Here is a 27050-nt window from a genome sequence, read left to right as displayed (position 1 = left end):
GAGTCACTTTAGGAGTGACTTTCCCTTGCTGTGGTCTGGGCGATTTACTAAGGAAGTGGAAAAATGGGCCCGAGTTAGGCTCTTATCACCTCTTTTAGAAGTTTCTGCTAATCCTTCTCTGACACACAAATCTTCAGAGTACTTTTTACTCATTGTCCAATATCAGTAGTCATGGATGGCGTGATTGTCAGTCTTCCATACTTCAGGAAATTGGCTCTGCTAAGGAACAGGGGTGTCCAGTGGGCTCCATACATCCACGAGGTTTAAACCTGCTTCCTTTGCCTGGTTGCTAGGTTTTCTGTCTCACCTTAAAGGGTCCACCCTAAGCTCCTGTCTGTAGATCTGACCTTCCTCTCTCTCCTGCAGGACACGCTTATCTCCGGAAGTGGCTGCTGCTCTCCGATCCCGATGACTTCTCTGCAGGGGCCAGAGGCTACCTCAAAGCCAGCCTGTGTGTGCTGGGGCCTGGAGACGAAGCTCCCGTGAGTGCCCTCCTCTCAGTACCTAGTGTAACTCCATATAAACCCCCTAGCTTGGTGTTTTCTTGTCTTAATGGGGTATGTAGTAATTATGAGAACTGCATAACAAGCAGAAAATATGAATAACAAACAAAGCACACGAAATTCTACGCTGGGATGGTGGGGCTGCAAGAGAAAGAATCAGGGATTTGGGGATTTGTTTGTTTGTTTGTTTGTTTGTTTTTTTGTTTTTTAACCAGCCTGAGTCTCTCTGTGTAATCCGGCTGTCCTCAAACTCCCTCTGTAGACCAGGCTGGCCTTGAACTCACAGAGATTCACCTGCCTTTGCTTCCCAAGTGCTGGGATTAAAGCCAAGCACCACCGCAGTAGCACATACAGGCTGCCACATCAAGGTGCTGACGACTTGTGCTTAGACCGTTTTGTCGAAACACTTTGTAGCTGTAACCCAAGAGGCAGCCCGTGGGCGGTGCAGGAGTGGCAGGCAGGCAGGTCAGGAGTGGCAGGAGGCAGAAGTGAAGTGGTCAAGCATCCTGACACTGAGGACGGGAGGGAAGAAGGAAGGGAGATGGGTGGAGGATAGCTCAGCCTCTTGAAGGTTGCCAAGGAGCCTGGGCTAGTCTGGAAATACTTCTGGAAATGGAGATGGCAGCGTACACCTGACATTAGGAAGAGGTTCCTCAGGTACCTCTCTCTTCCCCTGTTGCTTGTGCCTCTCTCTTCCACCATGTGCCGCCATCCCTTCTTCATCTCCCTGGTTTTGTCCTCCAGCTTCCTTCTCCTTCCCTGGAACCACACAGCCAGCCCCACTCTTCTATTGGGCTCTCTCCTCCCTCACACGCTCATCTCCTTGTAGACATGGAATTAGAGGAGATGAAGGGCTTCTGACTGTCTCAGGACACTTGCTCCTGAATGTGCTGGGATCGAATGTCTTGCTGCAGATGCAGAAGTGGGGTTCCCCTTGGGGTACAGGCTGAGTAAGCTCTTTCTGTTAAGCTTGCTAAGGAGTAACACGACCAGCATGACCTCACTCTCTCCTGACCTTCCACTGCTCTCCTGCCCCAAGAAGCCACTAGATGGCTTGTGTGTTCGTTCCTGTGGTGTCGGACACTGTGTTTATGATTACACAGTGGTACTGCCTTCATGTGCAAAGAGGCCTGTTCTTTCTGGAAGAGTGAGCTCTGTGGATCAGGGCCTCGGTCTATCTTAGCAGAGGTGCCTCTCACCCGTTGGCACCATTCTGACTCTGACTCTGGAGTCACTATGCTAATACTTGTGTGTGGGGACATGTCCCTAAAGATTGACTGTCAAGCTTAGATCCCCTCAACTACCATGCTAGTTTCTAATGGGGGTGGGGGGTGAATGGGGAACTTATGGGAAAGGGGACCCCACCAGATTGGTTGGCTTGGATGAATGCTGGGCCAGATAAGATTTTCACTGTTGGAGGTGATCCTCCATGTAGCTAGGGAATGTGTGTCCCCTTGTCCACACTGCTCCATTGAGAGTTTAACCAAGTGAGGGACCAAGCTGCTGCAGGTGCCAGAGTTCAGGACACACCCTTCCAATGAGGGACTGGTGAGGAATCCCATGTGTTTTCTTTGCAGCTGGACAAGAAAGACCCTTCTGAAGACAAAGAGGACATTGAAGGCAACCTGCTTAGGCCCACTGGTGTGGCCCTTCGTGGTGCCCATTTTTGCCTGAAGCTCTTCCGGGCTGAGGACTTACCACAGAGTGAGTGTGGCGCCCCCTTCTGGATGCTTACAAGAGTCTCTTGCTAGGCTGTTGAAAGCATGGACCCTGGGCCTCCAGCCACTAGGGAGAAGGGGGAGGGAAAGGGGGAGAGGGAGAGGCCTGGCCTAGACCTTTTCTCAGTGCTTTTGTTCCCAGGGACCACCCCTGCTCATTCCTTTCCTCTTTTTGATGTGGGTTCCCCTCCCCCCACCCACTCAAGGGTCTGTTAGTGCTGTCAGTGCCCATTTTCTGCGTCTGGCTGTTGTTGCAAGCCTTTATTTGATACCGCCCTTCCCAGCAACAGCAGAAAAACATCCAGGGACTTTTTTTTCCCTTTTTCTGGTGCCCCATGCTTGCTCTCCACAATGAGTGCCACCCTCAGCAGAGCAATCGGATTTTAATGGAAAGTAACACATGGAGGTAACTTAGATAGATGAAGGAGTCTTGAGGACAATGACTGCCCCACGGCTCTGCTCCAGCTTCCCCTAGCCTGGTCTGGCAGTCTTATGGGAATGGAAAATCTTAGACTGTATGCTGGGCCTCTCTGATTTTCTATTTAAAGCAAGACTGGCTTACGGGATCACCTACAGGTGGATCACCGTGCCCACGGTATTAAGGGAATGCCACCAGGCACGTTTTCTGGATGCTTGCTGCTCTTAATGGTATGGAGTTTGGATCGGTCCCACACGTGGACAGGCCCTAAGCTTGGGATGTGAGGGGGCAGTGGCAGATGTATGTGTATGGGGAGGGGCAATGACTCTTAGCTGCTGTTCTGAGTCCCTTCTTCGTGGAGAGCCCGAGCTAACTCCCTCATGAGGGACCATGGCATGCTACTTTTGTAGTCGTGATACTGCCTGGAGATGCAGGGACAGTTGGGTCTGGAGAGCTATAGAGGCTGGCGTGAGAGACAGAGGGGTCTGGAGGGTTTAGGAGGAGGCCAGAGACAGGTATGACACAAGGCAACTGATTCTGGAGCAGAGACAGCAGGCAGGCAATGACCAGTGTATCATGGGAATAGTCAGGTGTAGAGGGGACATTGGCAAGCAGTGACAGGCATGTATCTTCCCCAGTGGACGATGCTGTGATGGACAACGTCAAGCAAATCTTTGGCTTTGATAGCAACAAGAAGAACCTGGTGGACCCCTTTGTGGAAGTCAGCTTTGCTGGGAAAATGGTGAGGAGCAGGCATCAGGGAGGGGGTTGGCGGAGGGAGAAGGTCATGGGGGGGAGGGTCCATACAGAGCGGGGAACCCCTGGCAGGAGTGCACATAGAGGGGCCTCTGGAAGCAACATACTCAGGTTGGCTGTCTGGGGTGCTACACCTGAAAATGGACAGGCATACCCAGATGCCCAGTCTGGAAGTAGTTGTGACTGGATAGGGAGGAGGGGTGGGAAGTGGGTAGGGGGAGTACTGGGGAGTATTAAACAATACTGTGGGACAAGAGGTGAGATGCATAAAACCCGAAACAAGAGATTAAACTAATTCATGTGTATGTGTTGCTAGGATGGGTACAACCACGGAGTACATGTGGAGGTCATAGGGTAACTTATGGGAGTTAGTTCTCTCTCTCTTTTTTTTTTTTTGGTTGAACTCAGGTTGTCTGGTCTGTAAAAAAATTATTTATGTGTATGATGTGTGTATGGGGCAGGCATGCCATGGTGTGTGTTTGTGTGTGTGTGTGTGTGTGTGTGTGTGTGTGAAATCAAAGACATCTTTGTGGAGAGTCGGCTCTCTTCTTCCACTGTGGGTTCTGAGAATGGAAAAGGTTTACCAGGTAATCGAGTCAAACGTCTTTATGTTGTGAGTCAGCTTGTCGGCCCCCGACTTTACGCACCCCCACCTGAAAAGCGCGCGCGCACTCGCACACACACGCTCACACACACACGCTCACATACACACACACACACACACACACACACACACACACACGCACACACACACACACACATTTTAAAACTTGAACATAACACATGGCTTGGCTTTCTGAGTGAGGCTGGCTAATTTCACCTGTCTGGCCACACCATTTCCACCATTGAATGTATGGTTTCATTTTCTTTTCTTTTCTTTCTTTTTTTTTTTTTTTAAGATTTATTTATTTATTATATGTAAGTACACTGTAGCTGTCTTCAGACACACCAGAGGAGGGCATCAGATCCTATTACAGATGGTTGTGAGCCACCATGTGGTTGCTGGGAATTGAACTCAGGACCTCTGGAAGAGCAGTCAGTGCTCTTAACCGCTGAGCCATCTCTCCAGTCCCGGTTTCATTTTCTTTATGGTTGCACAGAACTCCAGTGGGCAGGCACAATATTCCCTTTTCCATTCCTCTGTTAAGACAGGGAAACCATTTCCTTCAAAATGTGAGGAGCTTAATAATTATTTTTACACAGTTGTGGCAGAAGGCAGACACACACACACAGAGGCACCTGTTGCTCATCCAAGGGGTCACTTTGTCATCTCTCCCTCTTTGCAGCTCACCTTCCTGCCTAGCATAGGGTAGGGTAGTGGTTCCTGTCCACGTTAATTTCGGTCCCCCAACCCACACCCCCAGCATTTTATTTGTATGTGTCAAAGGTTCTCTCCTGTAGCCATGGCCACCCCAGGTGCTAGCTGCCTAGCTGCAAGGGACTCCACACAGCTCTCTTTGGCTCTGACTCTTCTCTTCCCCATCAGACTTCCTCATGCCTCAGTCCTGCTCTACCTGTGGCTCTTTGGAGCAACTTTCTCCTCAGGTGTCTTTTTCAGAGGAGTGTCCATCTTAAAGATGCCATCATCCAAGGAGGAGTATGTGGGCCTGCATTTACTCTCTCCTCTTTCACATCCAACATGAGTCTGCTCTCAACCTCAAATTTCCCCAAGGACCAGCATTTGCTAGCTACTGTGTCCCCCAAACCACTGCAGTTTCCTCCCAGGCTCACACAGGAGTCTCTTCATCGCCTTTCTCTGTCTCAGGACTTTTGGAGAACCTAGGTCATTTGTCCAAATTCCTGAGTTCTTGGGTTGTTTTCTCTGGTATTTCCTTACTTCTTTGGCTCCCATATTTCCTGGGCACTGAATGGGGGCTGTTACATTCAGAGGATTTTGCCTGGAGCTTACCACTGACCATGTTCCCCATGTTGTGTTGCAACATGACCCAACACCAGGTGTCCCCTTCCCCCTTGGTTGATTCTCTACCTTCTGCCCTAACCGTTATAAAAGTAAATGATTCCCTTCACAATCGGCAGCTACTCCCTGGATGACATCATGATTTCCTGAGGATGTTCAATGTGTCTTGTGACCCAATACACTGAGTGTCCACTGACTTCTGCCTGAATATGACACTGCTTGGGGTTACACAGTGCTCATTTTCTCATTTCTAGCCCTCTATTTAATTTAAACATTCTTAATTTGTTTTTGAATGTATGAATGAGTGTGTGTGTGTGTCCCATCCTTAAACATGCACAGAGGCTGGAGGAAGATGTTGGGTATCCCGTTCACTCTGTCACAGGAGTAGAGCTGTGACAGACAGGCTCTCTCCCTGAAAGGCTGGTAGTCGTGAGCCCAGGGACTCTGCAGGGTCATAGGTGCTTTCAGTGCTGGGGATTTTAACTCAGGGTCTTACAATCGTTCAGAGAGCCCTCTTTTCCTTCCGAGCCATCTTCCCAGCTCTCTTTGGACTTAAAAATATTTTAAAACATTTTAGGATTATACTATAATTACATCATTTTCTCCCTTTCTTTTCCCTTCCCCTCACCCCTCTTTCAAATTCATGGCCTCGATTTGGGATAGCAAATCTATGCTCTTCCCCGGGAAAACTATTAATCCAATCTCAGCATTCCTTAGTTGCCTGTGGTTCTTTGCCTAGGGTTGAGGACTCACGGCTTTCCCCTTCCCATCTTAGCATAGTGGTGCTGCCCTTATTCAGGTCTTGTTCAGACAGCCATATTGGTGAGACTGCACGGGTGTGGCTCCTGACTCTTCTAGAAGACAGAAGCAAAATCCCCGTTCTTCTGGTTCTTCGTCTTTCCACCTCTCCTGCAATGCTCCCTGAGCCGTGGAAAGTTGTGTTGGGAGATGGTGAAGCCACTACTGAAGCACGCTAGAGCTGTGATAAAAACAACCAAACCTAACTGACGCCATCACAGGCGAGTGCACTGTGGCCCCACTGTCCCCTGCATCCCGCCAGCGCCCACACCCACTGTCCCCTGCATCCCGCCAGCGCCCACACCTGAGGTTGCTCTGGGTCTTCACTTCTCTGACACCCTCATCTGGCCTTGGAGATTTTCCTACAGCACCGGCGTCTAGAGGAGGTGACTTGAGAGATTAAGCTTAAGCCACCCCTTGGTCCTGCTTGAGAGGGTGGGGCTGAGGAGTGAGCTGGGATGGTCCTTAGGCCTCTGTCTTCTTTTCTGCCCTGAGCCCTGTCCTCATCCTGTCATGTCTTCCCCAACTCTCACTCCATTCTACCCATCCCCCTCTCTGGCTCTAGCTCTCTGTTTATTTTATTTTGTTTTCTCTTTACACCTACTTAACATCTGGAGAGCCCTAGGGCCTGGCCAGTGTCTGCCTAGCCTCACTTGGATGTTTCTGCGCTTTTGCTTATGAACACTTGGGGGCACTGTTACTCAAGATATATCCAACAACACAGTGGCTACAGGAGGTACGTGTGTGCACACTGTGTCCAGGACAAGGAAAGGGGTGTACTTCAGGGCAGGATAGATGCTTTAGACTTTTTGAATCCAAGAATGAGACCCATTTATTGTAAAATTTAAAGAATATAAAAAAATGAAGAAAAAGAAAAAAGAAGTGTCCTTGTGCCCAGCAAAGCTTGTTTCGTCTGTCTTCTCCGTGGCTCTCATTTCCCCTTCACAGCTCTGTGACTGTAATCTGGCTAAAGGGTGGGGCAGCACGGAGCCTTGGCATCTCAGTTCCTGAGCTATACTCCAGGCTTTTCCTTGATCGGTTTTACGGAGGGGTACTTCCTGCCTTTTGTTAGGGTCATGATGACAGCCTGTCTGTTCCCCAAGTGTGAAACGGTGCTGTGTGAGCTTAAGTCAGAAGTGCTGTGGGCGGTGAGCCTGGTGTCGGGGAGTCAGCGATGTGTGTTAAGCCAGGGGTGCTGCAGCAGAGCCCTGCAGAAGCGGGTTCTGTGAGATCTCAGAGAAAAATGTGATGGGCGGACGGTAATGACCTTGCCCATTTCCTTTAGATGATGACGCTGATTCATTGTTCGACGTGACTCGGTAGAGGCCATGAGTAATGAGAATCACTCTGTGAGCAGCTTGGGACAGCCTGTACTATCTAGCATTTCCTCAGGTTAATGCACAGCCCAGCTTGCTACCCCATTAGACAAATACACAACAAAGTGTATCCTATTATGTGGATGGATGTGATTTCAGCTTTTTTCTTTCTAACTCAGTCAGCATACAGAAATCTTTGTCCATGTGCTGCTTTCCATAGAAAAACTTCTAGAACCAGGATTATTAGGTTAGAGGTCATGGACTCTCTTGATAGAGGTTGAAGCAAGAAGCTGTGTTGGCAGAACCTCCTCTCTGTAGATGCTAGAACAATTCCTTCTATTTTATAATAATGTTTTCATTTAATTTTAGGTTCATACTGCATGCAACTACTATCCGTGGTTGACCTATCTATCTATCTATCTATCTATCTATCTATCTATCTATCTATCTATCTATCTATCTATCTATCTATCCATCTATCTGCCTATCTATCTAATCATCTATCTGCCTATCTATCTAATCATCTATCTGCCTATCTATCTACTATCTACTATCTATCTACTATCTATCTATCTATCTATCTATCTATCTATCTATCTATCTATCTACTATCTACTATCTATCTATCTACCTATCTATCTACCTATCTATCTATCTATCTATCTATCTATCTGTCTGTCTGTCTGTCTATCTATCTATCCATCCATCCATCTTATCCATCCATCCATCCATCTATCCATTCATCCATCCATCCATCCATCCCTCCATCCATCCACCCACCCACCCACCCATCTATCTATCTGCTCTGGTCCCTGCTCAACAATCTTCTCCTGTCTTCCCTTGCAAGTCAATTTTCCTTATAATGTTTTGGTTTCCTTATGTATGTGTCAGCAAGCAGGACTGTGGATTCTCGGCGTCTACCATTCCAGTTCAAGCATTTGCACACAGTGCTCACTTCTCTGCCCTTACTTTTCTACCCTGTGGCACAACCCAGAGCTTGCTTCACTTCTGTACGCACAGGGTCTCCTCTTCTTTGAAGCTGCAAGCTACTGTGGCTGGACAATACTTTCTTTAACCCATCGTTTGTTGGTGGATACCTGGCTTGTTCCAGATCCTTGCTAGCTCTAGCCATCCTGTGGTAAACAATGTCACTCTGGTCATACAGGTATTTCTGTAGAGAATATCTGGGGAAGGACTGCCAGGTAAAAAGGAATATGACTTTCTAAGTTTGGTAGTCCTTGCTCCCTCCTCATAGGAGTCAAACTATTTAATTTTCCTTCACTAGCAACATCAAGAGTGTGGTTTCCCTGCTGCCTTGCTGACAGTGGGTGTTGGGCTATAGAGCATTTATAGATCTGGGTGGGAGTAGAAACTCTTTGGCCTACTCCTGCTCCAGCCCTTCACATGCTCCCAAACAATGGTGGCTGCACCCCTGCAATGCCAGCCTCCCTGCTGCTCTCCCACCCAACCCCCTTTTCTCTGCTAACACCGTCTTCTGCCCCACCTGGCAGTCTTTGGCAGGGCTCTTTCTACAGGGAGGAGGGGAAATGAGAATGGGTGTTGAAACTGGATGGTCGGGAGCAGAGACGAAGCTGGGATGAAGTTCTGGATCTAATTCAAATGCTCATTATTAGGATAATGCACTTAATAAAACTCTGGCTTAGCACGGGACAGGCCTACAGGAGAAGCCTGTTCACTATTGTTAGGGGTGGACTCATCTGCCTTCCAGAAACTGCATAATCAAGGCTGAGTCTCTTAAAATTGTCTTATTTCTCTCTCTGTGTGTATGTGTGTGTCCATTCGTGCTCAAGCTCTTGCACATGCGTGTGTGTGTGTGTGTGTGTGTGTGTGTGTGTGTGCGTGCTGGGGTCACCCTCAGTAATGCTTCACTTTATTTATTTATTTATTTATTTGTTTGTTTATTTATTTATTTTCAAGATGGAGTCTCTCTATTATGTAGCTCTGGCAGTCATGGAGCTTGCTATGTAGACCAGACTGGCCTAGAACTCACAGAGCTCCACCTGCCTCTGCCTCCTGAGTGCTGGGATTAAAGGTGTGCACCACGACCTCCCAGTCTTTCACCTTATTTTCTGAGACAGGATCCCCACTGAACCTGGAACTGGTTAGACTGCCTGGCCAGGGAGCCCTAGGGATCCTCCTGGGAGCCATGATACAAGCGTGTGCCACCACGCCTGGCTTCTTCGTGGTTTTCTGAATGTAGAACTTGAGTCTCCATGCTTCTGTGGCAAGGATTTACTCATGAAGTCGTTTCCCCAGCCCTGGAAACTGACTCTTTGCCTTCTTCCATGCTTGTGGGTATAGGCTGTCCTGGGGCTTCATGGATACAACATGGGGCCCTCGGCTTAGAACACTTTCCATTCTTGGTCTGTTTCTTGTTTGTAAGAAGCCTTCAGGCAGCTCTTGTCCGAGGGAAGCTGTGGCTTCAAAGCTTCCTTCCTTCCTTCCTTCCTTCCTTCCTTCCTTCCTTCCTTCCTTCCTTCCTTCCACCTTCCCTCTTTCTCTCCCTCCTTCCCTCTTTCCCTCTCTTTCTCCCTCCTTCCCTCCCTCCCTCCCTCCTTCCCTTCCTCCAATCTTCCCTTCCCTTCTTTTGACCTACTGGGAATTGAATGTAGGGTCTTGTTCATGTGGGGTGAGTGGTCCTACATGTACATCCCCCTCCTCCCCAGTATCTCCACTGAATTCTATGCGGGTACTGGTTTGTGGGCCTGGGCACCTGGCCTTAATGGGAGTTAGGGTTGGGGTGCCTCCATCTACAGCTGTGGGTTTAGGGCAATGGGGCTGTGCATTTGCACTAGCCACCCCATTCTGGATCTTATCTTCCATTGAGCCTTGTCTCTGCAGAGACTCCCAGCATCTGAGCTTGCTCTTTGTGGCCCTGAGACCTAGGGTTTCAGGCTCAGCTCTAAGAGCAGCCAGCATGGCAGAGGATGGCTTCTGGGTTATATGGTTACCACAAAGCTCAGATTCCACATAGCGTTCCATGCCCCAATCTTTTGTGTCTCCTAGCTTTGCAGCAAGATCCTGGAGAAGACTGCTAACCCTCAGTGGAACCAGAACATCACATTGCCTGCGATGGTGAGTGGTCCCTCGGAGGACGCAACACTTCTTGGTCCCTGAATCCTGCTGGCATCCTTGACTTCTGCCCAGTGAGGGGGTTGCTTTCTTAAGAGCTCTGTTCTCACCTAGCTCCTTTCCTTCCCTAGTTTCCCTCTATGTGTGAAAAAATGAGGATTCGTGTCATGGACTGGTGAGTTCTGGGTGCTTGAAGGGTGTCTCCAAGGTCCTCGGGCCTATTTTCCTGCACTCAAGCTGCCGAGGTGACAGAGGGTGCATGTATCAAGGCAGGATATGAGGGCTGTGGGCAGTTATGGGGCAACCTGGAGCTGAGATGCTGTGCTGACAGAGGTAAGAAGAGCACAGCCAGGAGGCAGTGAGGAGCCCATCTTGGAGGCGTCCTGAGGAGTTGCTTTGATTTGTCATTGGTAAGGGCCACATGCAAGGTGTGGAAGCTAAGCCGGTTGCTGTGTCCCTTTAAGACAGAATGAAAGAAGAGCCCCCCCCAAGCTGGAAATGGGGGTTATATTTCCTGAACAGAGGTCATCATTGCAGGTGTGTCAAGCAGGTCAGGACAGTAGCCCGTGAGTGTTTTAGAATCTTACCACGTGGTGAACACCAACTTGCAGGCCAGGGCTGTGTCCAGTGAGCACTTTCCACACATATGAGTTTCCCTGACCCTTGACAAGGCGGCGTGGGACTACTTCACAGAGGCGACAGGGAGGAAAGGCCAAATGTGCAGTGACAGCTCAGAGGACCAATGTGAATGCCAGCTGGAGCTGGTGCTCTTTGCCCGGCCATATGTCTCTCAAAGCAGCAGAGAGGTGGTGGCCTTTCTCACACTTGAGGGGACATCAGGGCCTAAGCTCCGAGAGCTCTGGAACATTAGGCTTTCCACCAAGAGCAAGCTGTCCTTTTCCTGCCCCCAGAAGTGCTGGTCATGTGGCTCCATGGCCATTCTCCTTTGGTTGCAGGCCCATGGCACCCCCAACTAGGAGGATAATGAGAGACCAGGGGAAAAACCCCAGGCCACAGAGCCATTAAAGTGTGTGCCAGTTCCCCGGGCCTAAAGAAAACAGATTGAGAGAATTAGAGGGAGAGAAGTGTGGGCAGGGGGCAGGGAGAGGTCCTGAGGTCCGCCACAGCTGGTACGAGCCTCGGGGAAGGGGAAGCGGTTTGGTGGAAAGGTACACTTTGCATTCCCAGAGCCATCTCTGCGTGTCGGCTGGAAATGACTGTGCTGTGTCAACTGGGACACCCCAGTGTGCATGTGTGTGCGTGCATACATCTGTGTGGATGTGTGTGGGTGCGGTTAGCCCCTTGGATTGCGGCTGTGCCTGGCCTGGCTCCCTTGGAGCCGTGTCAAAGCTATCGCATACTGTACAATCCAAACACATTACGGAATCTGGTGGCTGCGTCTCTGGCTTGGGTTGAAGTGGCACTTTTATTGTGAGTCTATTTTGGGACTCACTGTTTTCCAAAAGCCCTAAACCCCCAAACCCAGCTCTTGGCCGGAAAGCATGCCACTGCTGGAAGTTTCTGTCCAGAAAGTCCTTCTTCTTAGAACACACAGAGGAGCATCTCCTGTCACCTGAATCTTAGACATGACACAGCCCATGTGGCCCTGTAACTTATGCTTTCATTCAAGTCTTTAAGAATTCCTTTTTCACTGAAAAACAAATCCCTCGGGGCTGAAGAGATGGCTTGGTGGTTAAGAGTACTTACTGCTCTTGCAAAGGACTAGGGTTCCGTTCCCAGCACCCACTATGTGCAACTCATGATTGCCGGTAACTCCAGTTCCAGAAGATTCAACACCTTTTTTTTTCTTTTTGCCTCTGTGGGTACCTACATCATAAACTTGTTCAGGCAAACACACACAGATGTTTTAAAAAAAAAAAGCTTTCAAAACCCATCTCCATGGAAACAACAAGCCCCACCCACCCTTACTCTCCTTTCTGTTTAGACAAGGCCAGAAGTCAGAAGCCCAGCCCCCTCTAAAGGAGTGGGCTTAACAATTTTTTTAAAAATATATATTTACTTATTTTATGCATGTGAGTACACTGTCTCTTGTCTTCAGACACACCAGAAGAGGGCATCAGATCTTATTACAGATGGTTGTGAGCCACAATGTGGTTTCTGGGAATTGAACTCAGGACCTCTGGTAGAACAATCAGTGCTCTTAACCACTGAGCCATCTCCCCAACCCCCAACAATGTTTTAAAAATACCTCCAGCTTGCTTAGCATCTTTGAGGCATTGGGTTCAATTCCCGTCAGTGTAAGAAGAAGCCAAGAGAAGGGTGTGTGGTGTCAGGCTCACCTCCGGAAGTTTCCTCATGATTCAGCTCACCAGAAACCATGACTTGGACCCGGAGTGCCAGGCCACTCACTCTTCCTCATGCCGTCCCTGTCCCAAGGGAAACGTCAAACGTCTAACTTCCTCCCTTTCCTGGGAAATCTGAAGAGGAAGGAAGAGAGAGACTGGGGTGTCTTGTGGGGTTAGGGTTAAAGGACTATGAAGTCAGCATGCCCCATCTTTGGGAATGGTGCTGGATGAGTCTGCTATGGTCAAAGTGCTCACAGTGGGGAGGAAGCCCTGGGGAAAACTAAGAAAAGGGATAGGGGGTGAGCTAGAGAACCTTCCTGAGGGGCCCAGGGCCTGCCCAAGCTGGCACTGCAGACCTCTGGGACAGAGGTCTTGACTGTGGATCTGACTCTTGAGTCAAAAGTTGTTCATTGCCTCTGGCTTCTGCTCTCTGGAAGGCTGGAGCCTTCTCGCCTCATACAAAAATGTTTCCAGACACGGCCATATATGCTCTGGGGTTAGAACCACAGGTGGAGAATCCTGGGTCTATTATCCAGAGGAGGGGGTGGGTAGGGGTGGTTAAGGCCCTGGATTCCATACCAGGAGTGAGTATCTTGCCTCAGAACTGTCTGTGAGATGTGTATATGTGTGTGTTTGCGCATGCGTGTGTGTGGTATATGCGTGCATATGTGTACACCTGCATGTGGAGGCCAGGTATCAAATCCTCAACTTTACCTTCTTTTTTGAGATAAGGTCTCTTATTGATCCCGCAGCCTGTGATTTAGGCTACACCGGCTGGCCGGCTGGCGGGTGAGCCCTGGAATCCTCTCAGGCATGCACTGCCACACCTGGCTCTGCTCCTCCCTCCCTGCTGACGGGGCCTGCATGCCTCTGCTGCTGTTCCCTCAGTCCATGGCGATGTTAAAGGGTCCTTGGTCCCTAATCAGCTGTGCAGCTCCCGTGGGATAAGGGTTGAACGTGCTTTGGCACAGCGGAAGTCTCCGTACCAGGCACGGCACACCAGCACTGGCCCCTGCCGAGGCCGAGACCTCGGAGATAGCTTCCCGGAACTCCTCTGCATCTAGGCATTTCTTGGGCTCCCAGAACCTTTTGGGTCTGGAGACTGCTCTTTCTCAGCAGCCTCCTGCTCCTCCCTGTCAACCTGGGATGTGGCCCATGCAAGTCCACAGATACAGAGTACAAGGCGTCGGGATGAACAAGCTGCCCCTTGACGTGTCCTAAGCACGCTCACTCCCTTTCTAGTCTCTTCTCCCATGAGCTTCCCAGGCCTCAGCAGAGGACTGGACCCCTAGCAAATCTGTCACGAAGGTCACTTCTGCCTGTGTTCTGTGTCTGCCTCTAATGTTCATGCCCTCTTCCCATCCTTGTTCTAGGGACCGCCTCACTCACAATGACACCGTGGCCACTACCTACTTGGGTATGTCGAAAATCTCTGCCACTGGAGGAGAAATAGAAGGTATGTCCCACCGGTCCCTGGCTTGCCCCGTCCCTCCTCACTCTGTCGTATACCTCAAGGTCTGAGAGCCCGAAGGCTCAGGGAGATTCCAGTGAGAACTCACTCACAGATACTTAGTGCTGCACACTGAATGGTGGGTACATACTGGATAGTCCTAGGGGTAGCGGGTAGGGCACTCTGTGCTGGGCTCCACCCTGACCCTGAGTGCCCCAGTGATTCCTATTTCGCAATGGATTTTGTTGGTTTAGTAGAATGTAACCCATTAACTACTGACCTGAAAGAGGACCATGATATTTACCTATGAGCTACCCTTAAATCCGTCACTGCAGGCAAGACCAGATCCCAAGCCATCTGAGACGCACTCGCACATGCACACACACACACACACACACACACACACACAAACGCGCGCGCGCGCACACACACACGAACACGCACGCGCGCACACACACATGCGCACATGCGCACATGCACACAGGCACATATGATACACACACGCACATGCGCACATGCACACACACACGTATGATACACACCTATACCCACTAAAATGAGTTGTTTGGTCATTGCTTCTTGTCACTTGGCAATATTAGACTTAGGTCTTATGATTAAGTATTTTTCTAGTACGCCGTTTTTTGGAAGTACTGGGGATTGAACCCAGGGCCTTGTAGATTCTAACTGAGTCTACAAACTGAGTTACACCCCCTATCTTTTAGGATACAATTGTGATAAATATATATTTCATTGTGAGTAAACACAGTCAAATGAGCTAGTTGATCTTCTGATGTTTCTTTCTTTTTCTTTCTTTCTCTTTTTTTTGAGTTTTTAAAATGAGTTTACTGAAGAAAACAAAAGTTGGAGTTGCAAACTTCTGTGACAACACCTAGTTGCCTTACCATTTACTTTTTTTTCTTTTATTGGATTTTTTTATTTACATTTTGAATGTTATTCCCTTTCCAGGTTTCCTGGACATAAGCCCCCTATTCCATCTCCCTCCCCTTCTTCTATAAGGGTGTTCCCCTCCCCATCCACCCCCCTTCCTGCCCTACACCCAACATTCCCCTACACTGGGGGTCCAACCTTGGCAGGACCAAGGGCTTCCCCTTCCACTGGTGCTCTTACTAGGCTATTCATTGCTACCTATGAGGTTGGAGCCCAGGGTCAGACCATGTGTACTCTTTGGGTAGTGGCTTAGTCCGTGGGAGCTCTGGTTGGTTGGCATTGTAGTTCTTATGGGGTTGGAAGCCCCTTCAGCTCTTTCAATCCTTTCTCTAACTCCTCCATCAGGGATCCTGTTCTCAGTTCAGTGGTTTGCTGCTAGCATTCGCCTCTATATGGACATGCTCTGACTGTGCCTCTTAGGAGACATCTATATCTGGTTCCTGTCAGCATGCACTTCTTGGCTTCATCAATATTATCTAGTTTTGGTGGCTGTATATATATAGGCTGTATACCCAGGTGGGGCAGGCTCTGAATGGCCATTCCTTTAGTCTCTGCTCCAAACTTTGCCTCCATATCCCCTCCTATGAATATTTTTGTTTTCCCTATTAAGAAGGAGTGAAGCATCCACGTGTGATCATCCTTCTTGCATTTCATGTGGTCTGTGGATTGTATCTTGGGTAATTCGAGCTTTTGAGCTAATATCCACTTATCAGTGAGTGCATACCATGTGTGTTTTTCTGTGATTGGGTTATCTCACTTAGGATGATATTTCTAGTTCAATCCATTTGCCTATGAATTTCATAAAGTCATTGTTTTTGATAGCTGAGTAGTACTCCATTGTGTAGATGTACCAAATTTTCTGTATCCATTCCTCTGTTGAAGGGCATCTGGGTTCTTTCCAGCTTCTGGCTATTATAAATAAGACTGCTATGAACATAGTGGAGCATGTATCTTTGTTGTATGTTGGAGCATCTTTTGGGTATATGCCCAAGAGAGGTATAGCTGGGTCGTCAGGTAGTACTATGTCCAATTTTCTGAGGAACCTCCAGACTGATTTCCAGAGTGGTTTCTTTCTTATAAACAACTTTGCAATGAATGCTTTTTATAGCTAAGTTTCATGTTGTGCATAGTTACAGCAATAGCAACAGCAACAACAGCAACAACAGCAGCAACAACAACAGCACAGGGCTGGAAAGATGGCAGAGATGTTAAGAGCATCCTCTGCTTTTGCAGAGGGCCAGGGTTCAGTTCCCAGCACCCACATTAGAATTCTCACAACTGTCTGTAACTCCAGTTCCAGGGGTTCTGACACCGCCTTCCGACCTTTGAGGGTGCCTGCATGCACTTGGTGTCCATACATACATGCAAGAAAACACAAAATAAAGTAAAATAAATAAAAAAAGTAAAAACAGATTTGTGCTGTTGGGGATAAAGCTCAGTGCCTCAGATGCTAGGCAAGTGCTCGACCCCTGTGCTGTACCCAGCTCGTGAGTGCCCTCTCACATGTAGGTCTAAAGTCAAAGCTGTCCAAGGATTCTGGCACTTGAAGGCTTCCTCTCAGTACTGACGTCATCCATCCAGAGTTTGAACTACGTTATGCTCAGAGACTTCCCTTCAATTGATATGACACTGATCCTACATGGCTAAGACAATACTGGAGGTGGGCTGGTGCTGCACCCTGTAAGCCCAGCACTTGGGACGTGTGTAGACGCAGGTAGAGCTTCCTCAGTGACAAGGTGAATTAGATGGCAGCCTGGGCTGCAAGAGACCCTCACCCTGAAGATCAAACCAACCAAATCAAACCAAACTCTGAAAACAATAACAGAACTTTGTATACATAGGTGTGTATGTTATATGTTATATATATGATTACAATATTATATATAATATATATATAGTTATTTTGCTACAAATACATTCTTCTAGGATGTATTTCTGATGCTGTTTGTCTTTTTCTTGCTATTCTCTATGACCATGGGCATTAACTTTGAGCTTGCTCGTAATTTGTCAGTCATACGTGAATACTTTCTGAGAGATGAAAATTAAATTTACATGCTGCCCAACCTGTTAATCTCCTCCTTAGTGAGTAAGACCGTGCACCACCATCGCTTCCTCAAAACTGATCTTCAGTGATGTCAGCAGTGCGCATTGGCTGATCTGTTTCTGACATCTCCAAATGCTGTCTTTCTGAACTTCCTGAACTCAGGCAGTGTCTCGAGCTCAGCCCTTGGTTTTCTGTCTTCTTGGTCTTCTTCTTACTGCTTGCTTTTGGTAAATGGTTATGCCGGCTCTGTAAAATTAATCGGAAAGATTTAAAGTCTTCTAACATCTGGGAACAGTTTGTATAACATAGAATATAGTCTTTTGAGGGTTTGAAATAATTCACCCATAAAACCACGTGGGCCTGGTGCCCTTTCTGAGTGGGTGTACTCACTGATGGCTCTTTATAAACTTTTCAGCTTCTCCTGTGATCATTGCTATTTTTAGGTTGTTATTTCTTGCTTTTGTCAATTTTGATAATTTATATTTTCCTAGAAAAACATCCCTTATGTTGAGGCTTTAAAATACGTGTACAGCGTTTCTCACGGTGACTTCTAGAATTTAGGCACTTTCTTCTACCTGTGCTGTTTCTTTCTTCTTTATTATGTTTGAATTTTCTTCTTTTCCCCTCAATTAGCCTCTCAGCCTCTAAAACAAAAAATCCTTATTGGGGATTTCAGTTCTGGATTCCTTAGCTCTGTTTCAGCTTTCTTTTTTTTACTATTTCCTTCTCAAGTTTTCTAACTAGCTTATGTTTTTTAAATTTTTCTTATTAAATAACAAAAATATGGTTTCCCTCTTACAGGCCACGTATAAATATTTGGCAAACATCTAGGTTTTATTTAAACTTTTTTTCCCCCTTGTTTTGAGTCGGAGTCTTCTGTAGTCCAGACTGGCCTTGAACTTGTTATGTTTGCAAGGGTGGCCTTGAACTTTGATCCCAGAGCTTTGTGTGTAGGGCAGGGCATTGTAAGTCTCTGCCGCTCTGCAGATTTGGTGGCTCCCGTGCCTCCTTCCCAGTGTTCTCTGTCTCTGCTGCCACCTTTCGAGAGCTGAAGTGCTGGGACACAAGTGTGCACCATCATACCTGGTTTACGTGATGCCCCTGAAGGAACCCAGAGCTCTGTGCAAGCAACCCTCCAACCTTAGTCAGATTTATCCTTAAAACCTATTTCCCCCTTCAATGCGTAACGCACTTTGAATTTGTTTTGATGTATTTGCTGAGAAATGTCCGATCGGTTTCCTGTGTGGGAATCTGACTAGATGCTGAATGAATCTAGAAGGTGCTGGTCATGCAGAATTTCTGTGTAACTTACAAGAAACAGCTTGTTGGGTGCTCCTGTTGCGTGAACACCGCTGAGTGTGCTCACTCAGACAGAGACGCCGTGATTTTGCTGGGTGGCCACCATTGTGCTGGAAGCCTATGGTTAGCTAGGACCCCTTCTCTAGATTCTTGCTTGAATTTTATCTGAGATAAGCATCTTCAGTTGAACGACTCTTATTCTCTGCCCCGAACAGCTGAAGGCAGGATGGGGTAGTGTTGAGAACCCTGGCTTCGCAGCCAGCCGGGGCTTAAGTTCTTTATAATCAGAGGGTTACTCAGTCTCCTCTCTACAAAGTGGGGCTTCTCATCTTTCTCTTAGGGACCGGGTGGATTACCCCAGCTCCGCTGGTGTCTGGTGTTCATGCACCTCACCTTCAGTGGGTGCCCTGATCTTTTTTTCCCCCTGCATTAGTTCTGGTCCTCTCAGCTCTGGTCCATCTCCCCACAGAAGTTATCCCCAAACTTGCCCGAACTTAAGAACCCCAAACTATTTCTTGTGGCACTCAGGTGGAGGCTCTCCTGAACTTTACGAATGTGTGTACCCCTCCAAGATGGAGGCTTTCATGCTTAGCAAAGCCCACTTGATACCCACCCCCCAATGCCATTCACTTCCTATTGATGCATGCTCTGTAGCGGTGTCTGCATAGAGAGTGTGGGGTGTCTCTGTATCTCTGCCCCTCCGCGCTTTGCTGGTTCATGTGCCTCATCCCTACTGATCTCTCATCCCCTCTTTTTAACTCCTCTGAGACATGTTTTGAAATAAAATATATTTTTGAGTCAGAGTAACACTAAGTAGCCCTGGCTGGCCTAGAACTTGCAGCTTTTCTGGTGTCTGGTGTACAGTGGTTGGAGGAAGGTAGCCTGGCCTTGAACTCATAGAACTCTGCCTGCTTGTGGTTCAAGTGTCTGGATTAAAGGTATATGTTGCACATTTGGAGGAGTTTTGTTTTGTTTTTGTTTTTGTTTTTCGTGTTTTACTTTTTTTTTTAAAGGTAGGATCTCTTGTATTTCAAACTGTCCATGATCTTATTGTGTGAGATCAAGCCTAGAATGACCTTCAACTTTTGATCCCCCTGTCTCCACTCCCTCAAGTGCTGGGATTACAGACATGTGCTATCATGCCTGATTTATGTAGTATGGGAAATTGAACACAGGCTTTCGCGCATGCTAGGCAGGTACTCTACCAGCTGAGTTATATCCCCAACCTCAAAGGCTTCTGGTTACAGAAAATCTCAAATACACACCAGAGACTTATCTGCTGATCCCCTTAGTCATTGATCTGCCATTCCGAGCCCATCAACGAGACTTTGAGCAGTCCAGCACGTACAGACATACTTCTGGAAGGTATGCTACTATGGGGTGTCTTTCCCTGCCAGGAGTGAGGACCCTGTCCCAGAGTGTACCCCCTCCCCACAGTGAGCTGCTCAGGGGGGTTGGTGAACTGCTGTGTTGCACATACAGGTAGCATCGAGAGCCAGGGACAGCATCTTATGTGAGTAACCCTGAGGCAGCTGTGGCTAATCTGTATGTAACGAGTTTTGTTTCAGTTTTCAGACTGGGTACCCTCTCTGACAGTCAAGGCACAGTATGGCATTTTGAGTGTGTTTTGGGGGAGGTTTCTGATATGGCACACTGGTCTCTGTACTCAGTCATCTGATGCGAGTTCAGGCTTTCCCCCAGCCCCATCGCCCTTTATTTTTGATGCACTCTTTTTATTACATAGTTATTTCTTTTATAATTTATTTATTTGCTCACTTACTTATTGTACTGGAAATTAAATTTATGGCCTTGGACATGCTTGGCAAACACCCCACCACTGTGCCATATATCCTGCTTCTTAGCACCCTGGTTTTAATGAGTTGAGAAAGTTGTCTCTATGGTCACTAGATGGCGCTCAAGTCACGAGCAACCCAGTTTGCTCAGGGATGGAGTCAAGGGCTGGACCACAGATTATTCTTGCAACCAGCTAATGACTTCTGGAATGCGCAGCAAAATAGCTAGATCAATATGACAATGGAACTAAATTTATTGATCAAACTGGGACTTTATCTTTGGGGCTTCCTGGGTTCTCTGAGGTCCCTTCCTGTAGAGATGGGTCCTTTCTCAGGTGGACACAGCTGTCTGGTCTGAAGGTTGTCACTTCCTTTGCCTTTGGCTAAGTTTCTTTCCCTAGCCTGAAAGCCCTTGCTTGGAACATATCCCTGCCATATTTCTCCCCCTCTTTTGTATTTCTTCTCATTGTTCTGGGAAGCCATACTACTTTATTTTCTTGCTTCTCCCAGAACACAACACAAACTGTTCTATGTGTTCTAAGCACTATGGTAGAGAGCTTGCCCAGCGTGAAGAAGCCCTGGGTTCCACGTCCAGCACCATGTAAACAGGGTGTGGTGTCTGGCAGCCCAGCACTTGAATGGTAGAGGCAAAGGGATCACAAGTTTGAGGGCACCCTGTTTATATAGTGAGTAAAACAGCTGTGGGGCTGAGACTATCTCAAAACAACAGCAGCAGCAGCAGCAGCAGCAGCAGCAACAACAACAACAGCAACAACAACAACAACAACAACAACAACAACAACAACAACAACCCAATCAATTGAAACCACTTCTTTCTGCCTTGAGGTCCTGAAGATTTGGCTCCGCTTGGAGTTTTGTTTTTGTGGTCTTGTTTTTGTCCCCAGAAAGGACAAGACCTAACACTAACCTCTTAAGCCACAGTTTGCCTGGGAATACGGAGATATCCTTCAGACCCCGTGCACAATGCATTAAGGGAAGACTTTTTTTTTTTTTAAAGGAGTATGTCCTCTTAGATGTGGCCGTTCTTTTGAAAGGTAGGGAGCTCGTGGGCCCTGTGAATACTTGCAGGCATCTGTGAGGCCTTCACCCATATGGACATTGTGCCTCAGCACTGAGGAAACCAGAGTTGTCTTTGGATTGTGGATGACAGTGAATTTCCCAGCAGTCTCCCCTTTTCCCTCCTGCCCGGGCGGGTGTCAGGCAGCCAAAGCCGTGGGCTTGGGGCTCTGCCGAGTCTTGGGAGCTGGCAAGGATGGCTGGAGGTAATGGCTTGGCCTCTCCAGGGTACACTCGTGTCCCCAGGGACTGCCTGCTGAGCTGTGACTTGTGGCTGGCAGCCTGCTCTGTCCCTTCCAGTTCCTCCAGGTGAGGGAGCTGGGCTTCACTCTCACAGTAAAGAGCTAGGCGTGTTCATCTGGGGCTTGGGGCTTCCTTGGGCCCAGCTCTCCAGGCCCAGGGAAAACACAGCGAAACACTTGTGTTTTGGCAGAAAGACGGCCAGGACTAAATAGCGGCTTTGTGTTGGGTGGCTTCTTTGCTCTCCCTGCCCTTGACTTTATGAGCTGTCTGCAGACACAGGGGCGAGAACCTGGGGTGAACCTCGGCATCAGAGACTTGTGACCTGTTCTCAAGTTGGGAAGCATCGGCCCAAGACGTCAGCATGCCCATGCCTACGGTCATATCTGCTTATGGCTCCTAAATGAACGAGTGAATGTACAAATGAACAAGGAGGCCCGTGCAATTCCAGCCACTACCAGCAGGTGGCGAGCTTGCTGGTGGGACTCCGGCTGGCAAGAAGTACACCGGGGTCCCATCTATGTCTCTGCTTTCATTAGTCCAAGATAGCAGGCTCCTCCTGCTAAGCGTCATTTGGGAGGAGCCTAAAGTAGAATCTGGGGACCACAGCTGTGCCTGTCAGTCTTCCAGGCTGAGAACTCTCCTGTGCTAGGGCCCAGCTCAGCTCCTGTAGATAGGAAAATCTTCACAAGGTACACTCTCAGCCACACTGATTCCTGCCAGCTAGCACTGGGGGCCGAGACTTGGCTGCAGAGATCTGAAGGGCAGCCCAGGGCCTTGCCCTCTTTAGGTCTTTGGCCTCAATCCTCTATCCCCATCTTTACCTCTAGACTACCATATTTGTGGCTTTTGTGAGCCTTCCAGAGCTGTCCAACCTGGATTCTCTGGGCCACAATGGATGAAGAATTGTCTTGGGCCACATTACATCTAGGCTGTCCAAGCCACATCCTGAGGGCTATAAGAGAATACACATATTTATTCTGAGTGTCACTGGAGCAAGACCTGCCATTATGGGCTGTGTGTGACCTGTAGACTGCTCATTGGATATCCTCTGGCCGTTCCTAGCAACCACCATGAATCTACGAGAAAAAATGGCTAGACTATTCTTACGACATTTATTTTAATGAATGAATGTGCATGTATAGGTCCATGTGCCTATGCTAGCATTTGTCTCTTAACTTCCCTGGAAGAGAGGCTGGTGGTAGGAACCAGACCCAGGTGGCTCAGTTGAGAAAATAGTGTTGCCGTCTGCAGCAATACTAGAAGTACCCACTAGGTGGAGATGTTGTGCCTTAAATGGCCTTGGCTCGGTGTGCGGGCCCCAAGTGTCAATCTGATGTTTGGGTTTGGAGCCCAGGGTATTCTCTTGTCCACAATGGCTCTTTTGCGGTCCCCCCTTTTGTTTCTTTCTCTGCGTCATTCCTCCTAATCTACCTGTGTATAATGAAGAAAAAGTACATTTTCTCCTGGGTGTTGTTTCTTGAGTATATTGAATGGAGGTTCGGGTCCCAGAGGTGCGGAGGGCTGTCTGGTTGGAGTTGGGGGGCAGGGTGTGTGCCTTCCTTTGTTGTACACTCTCAGAGCCTGTCTGCCAGCTCTCCATCCCGACTCCTGTTCATGTAACCATTCTCCACCCAGCCACACCCATCCTAACCCCTCTTCCATTTCTTTATGCTTCAGAAGAGCCTGCAGGTGTACTCAAGAGTCCAGCCACTGACCGTACGTTGCTGTCACCTAGGGATCCACGAGGGGATGGGACATTGGGGTTTCTGCTGGAGGGGAATTTTCTGACTTGCATGAAGGGGACTGAGCCACAGCCAGGTCTCTGAGTCGCAGCCACTGGGTAACTGATACGAATTACTTGTGGTACTTTAAGGCCAACGTTTCCTCTAGTTCTCCCAGACCCTTCCTAAGATCATTGCCTTGGCTGATGCTTCCCACATGGGGGGCGTAGTGGGCCAGGGGGGTTGTGAGGCATCTTGGGGATCCGGAGGTGGCCAGGAGAATGAGAAATGCTTGAAGCATAATTCGTGAGATAAATCATAACCGTGATGACTGACACAAGCAGTTAGTAGCAGTCCCCTGCCTGAGTCTGATCATTCCAAGGCTCCCCGCCACCTCCTTGCTTCCCAAAGCCAAGTCCTGTCTGCACTGGGGTCTGGAGGAGGAAGCGTGTGGAAAGGTGATAGGCGGGGTAGCTCTGGCTGCCCCTGACTCCCGCTCGCCCCTGCACTGTCTCAGCAGCATGGCTTAGGTTAGACAGCCTCATATCTGGCTGAGCAGGTCTCAGGTCTGTGTGGAGGCTGCTTTCCCTGTGCCTGCCCTGGCTTCGCCTTATGTGGACAGAGACACCCAGATGGCCCTGGTGATGGTTCTCCCTTGAGTGTTCTGAATGCCCTGCCTTTGTAGGGTTTCAGAGTTTAGCCTGTTAGGTCCTGTCCCAGGAAGGGCAGCTGTGGCACTGTCAAGAGAACATACGCCAGAAGAGGTGATGATGACCCTCTATCCATTTTCCAACTTCTCCAACAAATGTGTGTGTGAGGAGGGAGGATCCCTGGGACATGGCTTCTCTGGTCACGTGGCTCTGAAACTACCTCTGTTCGCCCTTCCCCATGGTCTGAGCTCCAGCTTGTGTGTGGCCAGCTAAGTGTGCTGCATCTTGCTATCCCATGCTCGACTACATCTCTGAGACTCAGTTTCCTCATCTGTCAAATGGGACTAAGAAGATAGTGGAAATAGTCTCATTTCAGCATGCCGAGGACTCAGGAACAGAGGGGAGTTGATTCTAGTCATTGCTAGTGTATTATTAGTTATACATGTACAGGGGCCACATATGATACATATGGGGGAATCTGAGGGATACAGATGGGATCCCATCTGAAGGTGGATAGGTTGAACCCTGAAAGGATCCACAGGGCCACCTCTCTGATACCTTCTTGTATCTTCCAGTGGATGACAACCTGGGCTTCCTCCCCACTTTTGGGCCCTGCTATGTGAACCTCTACGGCAGTCCCCGAGAGTTCACGGGCTTCCCAGATCCTTATGTGGAGCTCAACACAGGAAAGGTGAGCAGCCACACAGAGCCTCTAAGGGCCTCTAGCCTGGCCTGTCAGCACGTGGGCCCTGATGATATTCCAGGAGCCTTGTGAGCCCTGAACAGCCCTCTCAGAGCACTCCCTTCTGTTTGGCCTTCTGGCTTCTTTCTCCTGGGCCAGTTGGACCTGTTCACTGTCTGCACTCCAAGACATCCAGGTCTATCTCCCTCAGCTTTCGTGCCCTTGGACAGGGCCCAAGGATTGGATTCACCCAGTCTGTAGGGGGGTGAATTATATTATGTTGTCATGTGTTTTCCTGCCCTCTTACCCCTTTGCTTGTGACTGTGACTTTCTCTTGCAGGGAGAAGGTGTGGCATATAGGGGCAGGGTTCTATTGTCCCTGGAGACCAAACTGGTGGAGCACAGTGAACAGAAGGTGGAAGACCTTCCTGCTGATGACATCTTGAGAGTGGAGGTGAGGACATACTCTGGGAGAGAGTTGGCTTGGGAACAGGAACAAGGGAGCTAAGTCCCATGGTAGAGGTCTTCTTTAGTTCTGACTCGCATTTACTACAGTGGCACTGCTCGGGCCCTTGCGTATCAGTTATAAGGGAGAATAGTGTAATATCCCACCCCAGGGATGCTCTGAGGTTTAAAGGAGATAAATGAAAGTATTATAGAACCTCAGAACTTGATGCAGCTAACAGTGAGGTCAGTGAGACACCATTCACCACTGACGTCTTCAAATCCAGCTGCAAGGTGGCTGTTGTTAACCCAATTTACAGATGAAGACTCTAAGGCCCCAGAAATAGCAGAGCCATGCCTGGTCTCCAGGAGCATTTGAACACTGTGTTTAGCTACTTCTGGTATCCATTGCTGGCCCTCCCATCTGCCAGATGCCTCATTTCCCCTGTCTGTAGTCACCTTTGGAGATGGTGGTAAGATGAGACTTGAAGTGTGCATACAGTAGGGGCTCAGTAAGTGTTACATCACACCGTTCGCATGAGCCAAACCTCACCTGTTCAGTTCCTTCCCCCAGCTTTCCGAAGAGGGGACTATAGCAAAATTGTGTTGTTTCATGTCAAGATATGCGAATGTTTTACATTGGTTCAGCCCTGTGCCTTGGGCCTGGAGGGGCCAACTTGAGCTACACATTATGAGCATATGGCTGAGGCTGCCTATGCAGACTGCAGGGCTGCCTGATGTATGCATGTGTGTGTGTGTGTGTGTGTGTGTGTGTGTGTGTGTGTGTGTGTGTGTATACGTTAGGGCAGGGGGTAGGGCGTGATCACTGAGAGTTTTCAGCCCCTTTAAGGGGCAGAGAGGTGTAGGATGCCCTGAGGGACACTGCGGGAGACTCTGCTCTGTGGACATGGTGGTGCCATTGATGCTGGTTTGGATTACGGAGCAGCCTGACCTTGGAGGAGCGGATTGTATTAGGAAATAGGAGCGAATGTGCCCGGACCTGGAAAGAGTCTGTTCATTCAGTAACCAAGTCTGGAGGTTGCTCCTTGGACCATCTGTCACTCTCTGCCCAGCCAGAAGGAGTTTCTGGGCTCTGGTGATGGCGAAGGTCTGCGGTCTATGGGATCCACACTGCTGGGGGTCTTGTTTGTCTCCTCCTGTGATCTCTGGCCTGCTCACTCTGCCTGCAGAAGTACCTGCGGAGGCGCAAATATTCCCTCTTTGCTGCCTTCTACTCAGCCACAATGCTGCAGGATGTGGATGATGCCATCCAGTTCGAGGTCAGCATTGGGAACTACGGAAACAAGTTTGACACCACCTGCCTGCCGTTGGCCTCTACCACCCAATACAGCCGGGCAGTCTTTGATGGTGGGTGAGGCTGGAAGGGACCTGGGTATAGGGTAAATGTCCACCCTTGCCTCCTGTGGAAACCACAGCAAACCTCGTGGGGGTGTTCCTCTCCTGTAATTCTTGTATTGTCCCTCATACTCCTCTTTGGGGGGGCACTGTACCCACAGTTTGGATTCCTGCAGGCCTGATCATCAGTGTTCTGTGGTGGCCTTGGTCCTGAGCTATTGCTGTTAACCCATGGGGCCTGGGGGCTTGGCTTGGAGACCTTAGCGATGTGAGCTTGGGTCTTCCAGAGACATTCTGTCAGCTCTGCACCCCCCCCAACCCCCAGCCCCCAAGTGTGCTCAGACACCTTGTTTGGATACTGCCAGTCAGACCACAAGCACTTAAGGAGAAAGCAGAACAGGGTCTGTCTCCTGTCTTGAGTCCTCTCTCAAGCTGGGCCAGTTCTGAAAGCTCCATGGCCTGAGTTCTGTGCTCTGCAGAGTGGTGCTCAGTGCCCCGGACCTCTGCCCGGTGCTCA

The 27050-nt window shown here is 48.8% G+C and overlaps 1 protein-coding gene across 15 annotated transcripts in view; it reads left to right on the top strand.

Moving 5' to 3' along the window:
- Dysf (dysferlin) overlaps nucleotides 1-27050 on the top strand; it is a 194656-nt gene that overhangs the window by 61474 nt on the left and 106132 nt on the right. For 8 of the 15 annotated variants that reach the window (XM_032906224.1, XM_032906220.1, XM_032906219.1 and 5 more), the window contains 9 exons: nucleotides 367-482; nucleotides 2081-2207; nucleotides 3278-3381; nucleotides 10455-10523; nucleotides 10652-10695; nucleotides 14200-14282; nucleotides 24627-24742; nucleotides 25074-25187; nucleotides 26368-26545. In XM_032906224.1, coding sequence (XP_032762115.1) covers nucleotides 367-482; nucleotides 2081-2207; nucleotides 3278-3381; nucleotides 10455-10523; nucleotides 10652-10695; nucleotides 14200-14282; nucleotides 24627-24742; nucleotides 25074-25187; nucleotides 26368-26545 — 951 coding nt within the window. Of the gene's footprint in view, nucleotides 1-366; nucleotides 483-2080; nucleotides 2208-3277; nucleotides 3382-10454; nucleotides 10524-10651; nucleotides 10696-14199; nucleotides 14283-23357; nucleotides 23397-24626; nucleotides 24743-25073; nucleotides 25188-26367; nucleotides 26546-27050 lie in introns of all 15 variants that reach the window. The other 7 variants (XM_032906222.1, XM_032906215.1, XM_032906214.1 and 4 more) reach the window with 1 other exon arrangement.

This window comes from Rattus rattus, chromosome 6, assembly GCF_011064425.1.
Source record: "Rattus rattus isolate New Zealand chromosome 6, Rrattus_CSIRO_v1, whole genome shotgun sequence".
In the NCBI taxonomy this organism is placed as follows: Eukaryota; Metazoa; Chordata; class Mammalia; order Rodentia; family Muridae; genus Rattus; species Rattus rattus.
This window is presented reverse-complemented; position numbering and strand designations above follow the sequence as displayed.